General features: G+C 50.0%; 1 protein-coding gene and 1 non-coding gene across 51 annotated transcripts in view; both read left to right on the plus strand.

The window, feature by feature from the left end:
- UBAP2 (ubiquitin associated protein 2) overlaps nucleotides 1-14081 on the plus strand; it is a 130365-nt gene that overhangs the window by 115071 nt on the left and 1213 nt on the right. For 29 of the 50 annotated variants that reach the window (XM_063788674.1, XM_063788664.1, XM_054658763.2 and 26 more), the window contains 11 exons: nucleotides 1112-1151; nucleotides 3360-3498; nucleotides 4357-4423; nucleotides 8994-9189; nucleotides 9906-9997; nucleotides 10322-10369; nucleotides 12702-12780; nucleotides 12986-13191; nucleotides 13508-13607; nucleotides 13693-13800; nucleotides 13950-14017. In XM_063788674.1, the coding sequence (XP_063644744.1) occupies nucleotides 1112-1151; nucleotides 3360-3498; nucleotides 4357-4423; nucleotides 8994-9189; nucleotides 9906-9997; nucleotides 10322-10369; nucleotides 12702-12780; nucleotides 12986-13191; nucleotides 13508-13607; nucleotides 13693-13800; nucleotides 13950-14017 (1143 nt within the window). Of the gene's footprint in view, nucleotides 1-1111; nucleotides 1152-3341; nucleotides 3499-4356; nucleotides 4424-8963; nucleotides 9190-9905; nucleotides 9998-10321; nucleotides 10370-12701; nucleotides 12781-12985; nucleotides 13192-13507; nucleotides 13608-13692; nucleotides 13801-13949; nucleotides 14018-14081 lie in introns of all 50 variants that reach the window. The other 21 variants (XM_063788672.1, XM_063788662.1, XM_063788666.1 and 18 more) reach the window with 4 other exon arrangements.
- On the plus strand, nucleotides 2615-2695 carry LOC112204480 (small nucleolar RNA SNORD121A). Its single transcript, XR_002938122.1, has one exon. It is a non-coding gene; the product is annotated as a small nucleolar RNA SNORD121A (small nucleolar RNA).

Raw genomic sequence — 14081 nt, forward strand, 5'->3', positions numbered from 1 at the left:
TTGTAATTGTAAATTCAATTCCTTCAATTGGTAGAGGGCTATTTTTTTTTTTTTTTTTTTTTTGAGCTGGAGTTTTGCTACAGTGCCCAGGGTGGTCATGAACTCCTGGGCTCAAGCAGTTCTCCTGTTCCAGCGTTCTGAGTAGCTGGATTACAGGTGTGGGCCACTGTGCTTCAGTTTCTTTTGCTATTTGTGTATGTCAAGGAATTTGTCCATTTCATCTAAGTTGTTAATTTACTGGCATAAAACTTCAATGTATTTCTTTCCTGTCCTTTTAATGTTTCTGAGATCTATAGTGGTATTGTCTCCTTTATTTATTTATTTGTTTGTTTTGTTTTGTTTTTTGAGATGGAGTGTTGCTCTGTTGCCCATGCTGGAGTACAGTGGCGCAATGTCAGCTCACATGGTGGCTCACACCTGTAATCCCAACATTTTGGGAGGCCGAGGTGGGCGGATCACTTGAGGTCAGGAGTTTGAGACCAGCCTGGCCAACATGGTGAAACCCCATCTCTACTAAAAATACAAACATTAGCATGGTGTAGTGGTGCGCGCCTGTAATCCCAGCTACTTGGGAGGCTGAGGTAGGAGAATCACTTGAAACCTGGGAGATGGAGTTTGCAGTGATCTAAGATGCGCCATTGCACTCCAGCCTGGGTGACAGCGCAAGACACTATCTCAAAAAGTTACCTTTAAAAAAAAATTATTTGGGTCTGGGTGTGGTAGCTCATGCCTGTAATCCTGTGCTTTTGGAGGCCAAGGCAGGAGGATTGCTTGAGCCCAGGAGTTGGAGACCAGCCTGGTCAACATGGCAAAACCCCATCTCTACAAAAAATACAAGAATTAGCTAGGCATGGTAGGATGCACCTGTAGTCCCAGCTCCTAGGCAGGCTAAGGGGGAGGATCACCTGAACCTGGGGATGTGAAAAAAACTTTTGTTGAACATTTTTGTTCTTGCATGAGAGTTTGTTGTTTATCTTCCCTTTATTAAAAAATAGAATAAAAGAGATCATTGTTTCTTGATTAAGCTACATGTTATAGAAAGTATAAAAAGCCACTCAGGTAATGATTTCATTTTGTAAGTTTATATGCTCTTCTCTTCTTTTCCTTATAGAATGGACATGGTGGTGGTCGAAGTCAGCAGACACTAGACAGTAAGTATAGCAGCAAGCTACTCTTGTCATGGCTGGTGCCAACCAAACAGAGGAAGAGGATAGCTCACATGATGTGGAAAACACCAGTTGGTCAATGGCTCATTCGTTAAAAAGCGGCCCTTTTGCTTTTTTTTTTTTGGACCAGGTGTTGGCTGTGGTGTTATTAGAAATGTCTTAACCACAGCAAGAAGGAGGTGATAGTCTCATATTCTTCTGCCCTAATCAGACTGCACCACAAGTGCAGCATACAGTATGCATTTTAAAGATGCTTGGGCCAGGCGGGGTGGCTGATGCCCATAATCCCAGTGCTTTGGGAGGCCAAGGCAGGCAGATTGCCCAAGCTCAGGAGTTTGAGACCACCCTGGGCAACATGGTGAAACTCTGTCTCTACTAAAATACGAAAAACTAGCCGGGTGTGGTGGCGGCGCGTGCCTGTAATCCCAGCTACTTGGGAGGCTGAGGCACAAGAATCGCTTGAGCCAGCTTGGGCTACAAAGTGAGACTCCGTCTGAAAAGAAAAAAAAAAAGAAAGAAACTACTTCTAAATCAAAAATTTACTATTCTTGTTCAGGAAAGATAGGCTCATTGTCTTTAGGACCTGAAGGACTGTTGCTTAGAAAGAGAGATAAATGTTCACTGTGGACATTTGGGAGAAAATGAGACCCCCCCCCCCACTTCCAACAGCTCAGCGATTACCAAAGATAGTGCAGGTAAATCTGTTAATTGCTTCTTTTCTGTAGTTGGCCAGCTTGACTGTGATTGTTTATAGTAGTTTTCTTTCTTTATTCAGGAAGGCAAATGGGTGGGGAAGCCAGAAAGACTCTTTAAATAGGATTTCCTGGGAGTGCGGATATTGAACTTAAGCAGACCGAGGTGAGCCTCAGTTGAAACTGTAATGACAGATTTGGAGCCCCAGGATTTTGGTTTGACATTTGCTGGTATTGTTGGGCTGCCAAGGCTGTTTGGAGATTCGTTGGTCGATCTGAGCTTGTTGGATGACAGAGGAACTTTTTACTCTAGCAGTGGTAGTGGCAGGTTTCTTTTGTCTAGGCATGGGTCGAGAACTAAAGTATCTGGGAAGCAGTGTACATTAACCTCCTTTTCATTTCCCATACTCTCTTCTCCCTCACTTCCTCCTCCCCTTCCCTCCCCATTTTGTTTGTTTGTTTGTTCGAGAGAGGCTTCCTGTGAAGCTGTTAGCATCATAATACAAGGCCCAGGGCGGTATGTTCTGGGGTCTTAGTTTTAGGTGAGGTGTATCTGTGGTGTCTTTATACAGTTTATCTATGAACAAGGTTTATATATGGAATAGACTGCCAATAAAAAGAAGGCCTCTGTAAGAACTGACCTAGGTGTAAGTTGACCCTTTCATTGCTTATGTTTGTTTTTGACCTGCCCTTCCTTTAGAGACTCAAGTGCTTTCCCTGGGTTTTAGAAGGGTCAAGGTTGCTCCTCTTTCCTAACTGGAAAAGACAATGATGTTTTATTTCCAAGCACATATCTGAGTTGTATGTGTGGACAGCACTGAGACTGAGTCTTTCCACAGCTAGGACTGAGTGTCTCCACGTCCTTTCTGAAGCCTACGAAGCTCATTTATGTGCTCTGAGATACATCTATTCAAGCACATACCAAGGAAATGCTCACTGTGCATTTGGAAGTAGGTGTTGGACAGTTGGACTGCAGATGTTAGGTGTCTGTGTCTCTCCACAACATAGGCATCAACCCCAATCTGCCTTACGTTGGCCATGAGCATTGGTAGAGTCAGCCTGACTTGGCGGAAGCACGTGTAGGTGGTCTTGCCTGTTAGCTTCTTACTCCCCCTTGCTGTGCCCTTTGAGGAGTTTGCCTCACGTTATAATTCTACATATTAGGCTCAGCACCTGTTTTTCTTTCTGGATGCATCTACAGCTTAGGTTCCTTTAGGTGTGAAAAGTATGTCCCCATATAGGATAGATTGGGTTATAAAGGTGTCATTTCCTATTCTTTGCTGCATCTTGAACAGCTGACCATGGTGTGTCCTTTGATAGTGTTGTTTGACAGACAAAGGGCTATCTGGCGATATGCTTGGCATTTTCCTGGGGAATGTAACTTTATGGATGTCTCAACTGAGGCTGACATGTCACAAGATATTGAGCATATTTTCAGGTACTTAGGATTGGTTTTAGAAATAAACAGATCTGCTTCTTACAGCTACTTCATCTGTTCCAGCTCCAAAGACAACAGGCCCTCCCTCTGCCCTCCCGTCTGTGAGCTCCCTGCCCAGCACCACCTCCTGCACTGCACTTCTGCCATCCACATCCCAGCACACTGGCGACCTGACCAGCAGCCCTCTCTCTCAGCTTAGCAGGTATGGGGAAGGTGTGGGCCCAAAGTGAGAAGTACCTTGGGGCAAGTCCTGGAGCTCCTGTAGAAGGTTGCTTTCATGAACAGAGCACACTTGTCTCTGACGTGATGTCCTGGGCTTTTGCATTACGACTGTAGCTTAGGTTTTGGCCAGGTTGTTCCTTAAAACCACCAGATATGGAAACCTTGCCTGCTTGTACCGCCTCTGCTGGCACAGAGCACTGGGTCCCCTGGGAGTAGGGTGAGGCCAGCAGCTCCCTCCTACCTGTCTTCACCCTCCAGAGGGTGCCTGAGCCTAGCCTCTCTGGGCATCGCTGGGCCCATGTCACTGAGGTGGAATGAGAATGATGGATTTCTGAGCAGGTGTCTGACTTGAACTTTCCATGGCTGAAGAAACGATGTTATTAGAACAAGGTGTAGGAAAATGGGTGGCATTGCTACCTGTGTCTTCTGAGGAGTGTTCTCCATCACTCTTTAGCTAGGAGCAAAAGTGGATTTGATGGGAATTGGCATGTGGAGTTGAGCATAGGAACTTTGATCCCTCGTTCACAGATTGAATGGGATTGTCAAGGATGACCGTGTTCTTAGTGCAACTCTGTCTTCACTTTTCGCATCTGAGGAGCAAATGGATGTCGTTGAGGGAAGCTGGCTCTGGAGTTTTCCAGACCTCATGGCGAGTCATTCCCGTCCACCAGGACCCCATCACTGGGCTCTGTGGGGATAAGGAATGAGGATGGGTCTGAAGCCGGTCCTTTGCTAGGGACTATGATAAGTTTGAATCTAGCTCACTGACCCACGTGGGTCTTGTTCATCTGGAGTCACTTGTTCAGGTGGACATACGGCGCTCTGTTTTGTCTTCTAGTTCGCTCTCCAGCCACCAGAGCAGCCTCTCTGCGCATGCAGCCCTCTCCTCGAGCACGTCACACACAGTAAGTGTCTGCGCGGCTTCCTCTTCCTCTGCCATGCTTGGGGAGCCTGGAGCTTAGTCACATGCAGCTGGGGCTTCAGTCTGATTTTTAGTGTCTGATAATCTAGAGTTGCTTGGCTGAAATGTCTTGATGGCATGATCTGGTTCGAGCTTCTGATTTCCTGGGCACCATCTGGGGACATCTTGCTTTCTAAGTTTGTAGCGCCTGGGAAGAATCATTGCTCCAGACCTTATCTGTCATTGGCAGGAGTGTCAGGTGGTGACCTTGCTCCCAGGAATTTGCTGTTTGATCTTTCCTCGTGCCTTCTTTCCTGACTCAGACGCAGAGATTGCGAGAAGGTCAATGTTGGAGAAGGGAGTCTAGAGGGTGGAGGGCAGGAGTGGAAGCAAACATGCACTGCCGAGAAGCCAGGCAGGAGGGCTGGAGTGGGCGCGCCAGCTTTAATTGTCCTCATATGCCAAAGAGTAGCCCTAGATTATGGTTATTGAGGTGTGGCTCAGTGGGTCGTGGAGCCGTGAGCATGGCTTTCAGTGGTAGGAGTCAGTCAGATTGTGGTGGGTTGCGGAGTGAATGGTAGTGAGATGGAGAGGAGGGAGGAGGATTGTAGAGGGCATGCAATGAAAACTTAAGAGAGGCTGGAGCCTCTATTAGGATAGAAAGGTGCCTGGATTAACAAAAAGTGCATGCTCCTGGACAACAGGAGGTGTTGGGCGAGGTTGGAGTAGGCAGGTCCACAGGCTGGGAGGAAGGATTAGGGTGCAGACGAATGGAGGAGGCAGGAAACTGATGAACTTGGTGTCCTCTGAAGAAGGCAGCAGCCCGCCAGCAGAGTGAGGTGGTGGAAAAGGGACATCCTGTCCTTTCCTCTGGATCTGGCTAATGCTGTGGCTTTCATACTCTAGTGTTCCAAGTCAAACCTTACACAGAATCTTTTATCATAAAACACACAAACTGCCACTTTCAAAGGAGAGCATAGTGTGGACACCTCTGCCTGTCCCTCTGCCCCTGCCCTCTGTGGCTCATGGGAGCGGTGAGCTGACCTCAGCAGGAGTGCCGTGGAGCTGTCCTCTGTGTCCGTGCCACTGCTGCCTGGGAGCCCAGTGCTCCTGCACTCATGGGGAGCTGCACTCTCCATCTCCTCAAAAAAAACCTCCAGATCATGTATTCCAGCCTGCCACAGCCAGAATCGTCTCATCCAGTGGGTCCCATACTTTGTCAGCATGACAGAACTGTGACATTGCTAATACAGTTGTCCCTCCATATATGCAGGGGATTCATTCCAGGACCACTGCATACACCAAAATCTGCACATTCTCAAGTCCCACAGTTGCCCCTGTGGAACCCACCTATAGGAAAAGTCAGCCTTCCAAATATGGGTGTTTTCAAATTATGTATGCGTGCATCGGGTTGAAAAAGAAATCTGCCTGTAAGTGGACCCATGCATTTCAAGCCTGTGTTGTTCAGGGGTCAACTGTTTGTTCATAATATTTCATCTGAAAAGTTATGGAAAGATAGACAATGAAAAGTTTTTCTGTCTCTCATCTACTTGGCTCTACCCTTACATTTTCTCCATCCTTTTAATAAATAAAAGTCAACACACGCAGTGCATACACGTAGTCATTTCCCCATTATCATCCGCTTTTTTTTTTTTTTTTTTGAGATGCAGTCTCACTCTGTCACCTAGGCTGGAGTGCAATGGCGCAATCTCAGCTCACTGCAACCTCCACTTCCCGGGTTCAAGCGATCCTCCTGCCTCAGTCTCCTGAGTAGCTGGGGTTACAGGCGCATACCACCATGCCCGGATAATTTTTGTATTTTTAGTAGAGACGGGATTTCACTATGTTGGTCAGGCTGGTCTCAAACTCCTGACCTCGTAATCCACCCGCCTCGGCCTCCCAAAGTGGTGGGATTACAGGCGTGAACCACCGCGCCCGGCCGTCATCTGCCCTTTTTATTCTTTTTCTCTTGTTACATAAATGAGAGTATTTTATGTACAGTGTCCTTCAACTTTTTTTTCCCCACTTGTGTATCCCCACAAGTGTATCTTGATGTTTCCATGTTGAAACTTAAGGGTTTTTTGTTGTTGTTGTTGTTGTTGTTGTTTCCCCACAGTTCTGCTTTATGATGTTATTTAAGGTTATTTAAGCAGCCGTCCATTTAGGGTCGTTTTCAGTCTTGATACCACAGAGAATGTTGCATTTGATAACCTACATATGTTGTTTCATGTGTATAGCTGTATGTAGCGGGTCAGTCCGTGATGTGGAACAGCAAGGCATTTATGATTTTATACACATCTGCAGATTGCCCCGCATAGTGATTCAACCCTGTTTACCTCCCACTGGCAGTGAATGAAATATCCTATTACACCATGGCGTCCTCAAAATGGTGTTATTAAACATTTGTATTTTCTTAATATGTTAGCAGAAAGATGGCCCATCAGTCTAGTTTTTAATGAGGTTGTACATCCTTTTTTTTTATATATTTGAAAACCATTTGATTTCCTTTATGTGAGTTTTTAATTTTTATTTTATTTATTTATTTCTTATTATTTTTCTGAGACAGAGTTTTACTCTTGTGGCCCAGGCTGGAGTGCAATGGCATGATCTCAGCTTAGTGCAACTTCCACCTCCCAGGTTCAAGCAATTCTCCTGCCTCAGCCTCCCTAGTAGCTGGGATTACAGGCACACGCCACCAGGCCCAGCTAATATTTTTATTATTTTAATAGAGGCAGGATTTCACCGTGTTGACCAGGCTGGTCTCAAACTCCTGATCTCAGGTGATCCACCTGCCTCGGCCTCCCAAAGTGCTGGGATTACAGGCGTGAGCCACCGTGCCCGGCCTATGTGAGAGCTATTTATATTCTTGGTTCCTTTTTTTGTCAGGTCTTTGGTCTCTATTTCTATATTAGGGAGCCCTTCGTGATGGGAAGTACAGGTATTTTTCCCTAAGTTTGCTGTTTATGATTTTTTTTTACATAGATCTGTGCATTTTCTTCCATTTTCTTGTAGTTATATCTTTACCACTCTCAATACATAAAGGAAATCTCAGCATCTTCTCCTGCCTTTACTTCTCTGGGCCCGTCCTGGGGAGTTGACTGCATAGGGCCCATTGGATGGACTGAGCGAAGCCTTGAAAATTAGTGTTGACTTTTTAATTCAGCAGGTTGATGTACTCCCAGTTCTGGAAGATGAGGGCCAGAGACAGGAACCCTGTCAGGCAGCTAAGGGAGAAGAGACTTGCCAGATGACTCTTGAGTCCCATTCAGCAAGTCAGGACCTAGTTCCCTAGTGAGCATCTCTTAGCGATGGAGAATGTTCATTTTTCCTTCCGAGATTAAAAGGTTGTATATATCCAAGTACACTTGCGAGCACTGGTCAGAGCTGCTCCAGATTTCTGTGGCAGTTGGTGGGGAGTCTGCCTCCTTAGCAAGAACCTAGATGGTGGGCAGGCCAGTGCATCCTTTGGCCCGCTCCTGGTGGGGCTCTCTCCGGCCTGGTCCTGCCCATCTGTGCTGAAGGAACAAGACGCCTTGGAGCCCCAGGAAACCATGTTTTTGGCTGTCTTTACCTTGGTGAATCTGTTCTGGATGTTAGCTCCTTAAAGCCAGTGCCCAGGCGGGTAGTGACCTGTGGGCATGGGATGGCGGTGGAGAGTTAGTCTGCGGAGGCAGGTTGGGTCCTTCTCCTGGGCCCTTCCCGTTCTTTGGCTTTTCTTCTACGAGTTTATATGCTGCTTTCTATGTCCTGGTTTGGAGACTGGTCTCCCTCTTACAGAGCTTTTCTTCCCTTTTTTGAGACTTGCCTTGTCCACCTAGGTGTGCCTCCCACCTACCTGCTCGGAGCTTGAAGTTCTTCATAGGACCCTGTTGCTAGGGTTGGGCAGCTGGGCAGGGCTTCTGGGACTCGGGGCTGATGGAGCATCCGCTGGTTCACTCTTTCTTCCCAGGGGTACCTTGTCAAACAGGCATAAGTGGCAGGCCATGCCCTTTTAGGTGGGCACTGGTGAGGCATTGGTGGACTGAAAGGTGTCACCAGGTTTTGGAGCAAAGGCCTCTCTCAGCCTCCTGTTGTTTCCAGACCACAGTGGCTGAGAATCCCAATAGAAGGGAAATCTCCAAAAGATTGAGACTTGCGCTGGGCTTCCTGTGGCCTGTGCTCGCCTCTTCTCAGACTGTTTGCTTTGCTCTGAGGTAGGTACTTGTCCCATATTCAGATAGTCTGTGTTCATTTATGATCCGAAGTTATCTTGGGATTTCTATGCCCTCATTTTGGATGCCAATGCATGAGCAACTTGAAGGATTTTTACAGAGAGTTGTGGTCATTAAAGCTTAATGTTAATAGTTTTGATGTTCAGTTTATGTATTGTATCCTGATGGCTGGAACCAGCTGCTATGTGAGGGGCCGCAGTGAGCACTGAGCACAGAGCCTCTCACCTTAAGGGAGCCTGGGTGGTTACATCATTGCCTGCCTGCTCAGCCTTGAGACTGTGGGCCCAAGCGCCAGGCCAGGCTCTCCCCAGCACCCTCCTCCTCTGCCTCCAGATCCATGTGTCCTGGCTTTTCTTTTGCCAGCATGCCAGTGTGGAGAGCGCCTCTTCCCACCAGTCCTCAGCCACCTTCTCCACGGCAGCGACCTCCGTCTCAAGTTCCGCATCCTCAGGCGTCAGCCTGTCCAGTAGCATGAACACCGCGAACAGCCTCTGTCTGGGTGGGACCCCCGCGAGTGCATCCAGCAGCAGTAGCAGGGCCGCGCCCTTGGTGACCTCAGGTATTTGCTCCAGAGGCCTTTCCTGCCCACCCCTGAGCCCCTCAAAGGTGTCTGCTTGGTGTCCCAGGAAGGCAGTGCAGGTGTCAGGAGAGTCTCAGGCCCGCCGAGTGCGCTGTGTGTTCCACTGACCTTGAGGCCCGATCTCCCCACCCCTGATGGGGATGAATTCTTCCTTGCAGGATTCCTGGCCTCTGCGTGCTTCTAGCTTTTCAGTCTTTCCTCTTTGTTCTTTCCTGGAGCCGAGTTGACATTGTGACTTGGAGGGGCCAGGGATGACTTATGGTGGGCTCCACGACTGCAGACCTAGGCTGTCTGTAGGCCCAGCAGACTATGATTTGATGGTCGCTGCTAAAACCGACTTCCAACTCAGCCTGTCCCTCTCCTGGCACTGCATGGCTTCCTTGCCCTCTTTGGAGGAGGCAGATTCTTTTTATATTTCTCTTTGCTCAGTGCAGTGGGACCTTAGGGATTGGGGGAAAGGGGCTGCTTTTGTCTGGGCCCAGAACTCTCTGACGTTGAAACAACCTCAGTGTGGTGGCCGGGCTTTCTGTCTCCCCTTCACTGCTTTGTAGAATGTCCCTCTGCCTCATTCAGCCACTGCCCTTCTTTGAACCCATCTGGGGTAGCTCAGTGACTGTGCCTCCTCCTGAAGCAGCTGAGGACTCTCACTCTTTGTGGTGACCACTTCACTCCATTTGATTTTTCCCTCTGTACAGGCAAAGCACCCCCAAACTTACCTCAGGGGGTGCCTCCCCTGCTGCACAACCAGTACCTCGTAGGTCCCGGAGGACTGCTTCCTGCCTACCCGGTGAGTGTATGGCGGAACTCCTGGCCTGCCCAGCTCCCCTGGCCTCGGGGGCTGGCACATGGCAGGAGCCTGGCGTTGGGCCCAGGTTGCCCACCTTGAGCTGCCCTTCCATCCCTGAGCACCCCCGTCTCTGCCCCACTGAGCCCTGGTGGTCTTCTTCCATCTAGACTCCGTGAAGGCAGGATCTGTTCCCGTAACAGCTGATCCAGATCCCATTCCCGGGTGTGTTAGAGCCCCCCAACCTTGTTTTGACTCCTAGATGGACCTGGGCTTCCCAGGGTGTGGTATGTGGTTCCTAAAATATACTTTCTGGTTCTCACACAGATCTATGGCTATGACGAGCTCCAGATGCTGCAGTCACGGCTGCCAGTGGTGAGTGGGGTATGGACTGGTCGGAGCAGAGGGTTCATAATCTTTTACATGTCCCCCCTCTTATGGTCTTGGCTGCCACACTCTCTGGCCCTTAGGATCCTCTGCCTGAGGAACCTCTCAGCACCACTACTGAGAAAGCTGTTTTCATCTGGTGGTTGTGCCAGGCGTGACCATAGCTTTAGCACAGAGTATCCAGTGCTCATCCCTGGGAAACATGAAGGCCTTTGGGACCTGGGGCCCTGGTAGGCCGTGTCCCCTGTTAAATGTTGGTCCTTATCTTCCCTCCTCCATCTTGTTTTCTCTCTCTTTTTTAAAAAGAAAAACCATATGACACAAGACATGGAGGTTGCTTACTTGGCCCTGGAGTTTTATACTGTCTTCCTCTTCCTCAGAGTACCATATAGTGTCTTTGGTCTGAGATGGCCAGTGACTGCTCTTCTGCAATCAGCTGAGTGAGTGGCTTGAGCTGATGGTCTTTAAGGTCTCTTCTGGGTCTGGCCTCCCATCTAGATTTGTGAGAATGCCTTCCCTGGGGCGTCCCTGGTGGTTGCAGCCTTACTCTGAGACCAGGGTTGCCTCTTTCTTCTGACCGTTGGTGCCAGAATGCAGTGTGGGCCTTTCCTGGGATAGCCACATGAACAGAACTGTGGGGACAGAGGGGAATAGGCCCGCTCCTTGCCCTGCCCATGGGCAGGACTTCCTCCTGGGAGCCACTGTCTTCTTGCTCTGCCATTTCCCAGGGCACTTGTCAGAGAGTTGCAGGCAGTTTGGACACCACCTCTGCTGGATACAGTCTTTCCTGTTGCTGGAGGAAGAGGCTTTCTCCCTTGTGCAGTGATGCCTTCTTCCCCGTGGGTGTTGCCCCCTTCTCTGCTGCACCACAAAGAGCTGACGGAGCTGCTCTTGTTTCAGAAGAGTAGCCCTTTCCACTGGCTGGCCGTATTTCCAGAAGCAGAGGCCTAGCCTGGGAGCCGAGTGGCTTCTCCCCACTGTGCAAACCAGCAGCCCTTTAATCTGCCGGCCAAAGGCCCAAACTGCAGGAGGTGGTGCTGAGCCCCAGGATTCATTCTGCTTCAGGGGCTCTCCGTGGTCTCCACACTTATTCACAGCACTCTTTTGGCTTTTATCACTTTGTGCCTTAGAGAAAACACCCTCTGGAGCCCACCTTTTGAGATATGTTGCTCTTTCTATCCCTCGGGTTGTTTGTTCACCTCTGCTGCTTGTGAGCCTAGTTCCTGCCTGGAGATTTCTCGTGTTCTGTGAAAGTGCTCCCCCTTCTGGGCTTTCTCTGCTCCCGTCCTCAGTTGTGCAGCTCTGTGTGTTCCCAGCTCTGCCTCTTCTGGGGGTTCTAGGCTGCTATGGGTTTCCGGGAGGTTTCCTGGAGGGTGTGAGTGCCATTCCCAGCCAGGATGGCTCCTTTCTGGGATCGGGCACAGCCCAAGGGCTTTGCCTTTCCTCAGGGGCCAGGTGTGTCCAGGAGTGCGAGGCCCTGGATGGTGAGTGAGGGTCAGGTCAGACCTCCCCTCCTCCACGAAGCTCCACTGTGTTTTGCCGTCTCTGTCTCCACTCTTTGTTGTATCTGCCATACTTCCCCCAAGTCCTGGGCCAGGGGTGTCCAATGTTTTGGCTTCCTTGGGCCACATTGAAAGAATAATTGTCTTGGGCCACACATAAAATACACTAACATTAAAGATAGCTGATGAGCTTAAAAAAATTGCAAACAAATTTCATGTTTTAAGAAAGACGAATTTGTGTTGGGCCACATTCAAAGCTGTCATGGGCTGTGGGTTGGACAAGCTTGTCCTAGGCCATGTCAGTGTTTTGAGAGCAGTGTAGGTGGTGACAGGCCAGTTCTGGGCTTCACCTGGGGTCCTGCTTATTCCCGTGCCTACCTGGCACTGCCCCCTGTCCCCCCTTAAACCTTTCAGGCCCCTGCACTTCTGTTGCCTCCTTTTTCGGGTCTGCTCTGTTTAGTCAGCTTTCCTAACTGCTCTAGTCTCTCACACAGAAAAGCCAGCGAAGTTGGTTCAGCCCGAGGCATTCACACAAGCATCTGCCTGTGGTGTCAAATGGATGTGTGAGGCTTGGTCTCCAGCAGCTCTGCCTGGTGAAGCTGCAGGGTTGGCCGGTCTGTGTGCTTATGTGTTAGGCAGGCCGCCTAGTTGCACACTCTTCCGAGGGGCACCATTTACTTGGCGTTCCCTGGGACTGCTGGCTCTCAGGCATGGAGTCTGTTTCAGGAGTGTGGCGTCACCACCTACATGTGCTGGTTCTGCTCTCCTGGGAGTCAAGCAGGGCCAGTCGCTGATCAAGCCTCCCTGGTCTCTCCTAGGACTACTATGGAATTCCCTTTGCTGCACCCACAGCGCTTGCCAGCCGAGATGGGAGCCTAGCTAATAATCCATATCCAGGTGAGTTTGCTCAATGGATGAGGAGTAGCCCGGGGCCGGCCTAGCGCGAACTCCAGGAGCTGGGAAGCAGCAACAGCAAGCTGAGAGAGGCCTCTTAGTAGCCTGTGCTGAGCTGGCAGCCAGACCTGTTCCTGTTTGCAGAAGCCAGTGTGGCCTTTCTCTGGTTGGAGGAAGGGCAGTGGCTGGAGTCAGTGCTCTTTCCTAGGTGATGTCACAAAGTTTGGCCGTGGGGACTCTGCATCCCCTGTACCCGCTACCACACCAGCTCAGCCACAGCAGAGCCAATCACAGACCCACCACACAGCCCAGCAGCCCTTCCTGAACCCTGCACTGCCACCTGGCTATAGCTACACTGGTCTTCCCTACTACACAGGCATGCCCAGTGCCTTCCAGTATGGCCCCACCATGTTTGTGAGTATTTCAGCGGGTGTGACTGTGTCTCCTGGCCTTGGGTTGCTGGCAGGTGGAAACCTGGGACCTATCTTCCAGCAGGGAGGGAGGGTTGTGATTCCACTCCGTCTTATCTGGTCTTCAGAAACTGTTCAGGCTGGGGACAAGGTCACTTTTCCCCTGCTGTGTTTAGATCCAGCATGTGTTGCACTAATGAAAACACAGGTCCCCTGTGGTTGTGGGTATGTCACCTGCTGCCTTAGGCTCTGGCAGGGGTACCTGACCAGCCTCAGCTTGCTTCTTCCCACACTAATACCTCATCTGCTTGCCCCCCCAGGTCCCTCCAGCCTCAGCCAAGCAACATGGGGTGAACCTCAGCACTCCCACACCTCCCTTCCAGCAGGCCAGTGGTTATGGCCAGCACGGCTACAGTACAGGTGAGGGGTACTTCCCAGACAGAGACACGTGGGGTTAGACAGGCTTGCCTGGCTCACACTTGCCTCTTGTACCTTGCCACGCTAGGTTTTGACGACCTGACCCAGGGGACAGCAGCAGGAGACTACTCCAAAGGTGGCTATGCTGGATCATCGCAGGCACCAAACAAGTCTGCAGGTTCTGGGCCTGGCAAAGGTAGTGTTTACCTCTCCTTTCCAGGATAAGGCCTGGAGTGGTGGGCTCCTGCCTGATCCCTGTCAGGCAGGGCAACCCGAGTGATCCTGGAGGTGGGGAGCCTGGAGCTGGGAACAACTGCTGTGGGGAACAACTGCTTTTCCTCCTAGGAGTATCAGTGTCTTCAAGCACCACTGGTCTACCTGATATGACTGGTTCTGTCTACAATAAGACACAGGTGAGGGACAAAGGTGGGTTGGGTGTATAGGTTTTTGAGAGGTTACAGCCCAACCTGACCTTCA

Source organism: Pan troglodytes, chromosome 11 (genome assembly GCF_028858775.2).
Source record: "Pan troglodytes isolate AG18354 chromosome 11, NHGRI_mPanTro3-v2.0_pri, whole genome shotgun sequence".
Classification (NCBI taxonomy): Eukaryota; Metazoa; Chordata; class Mammalia; order Primates; family Hominidae; genus Pan; species Pan troglodytes.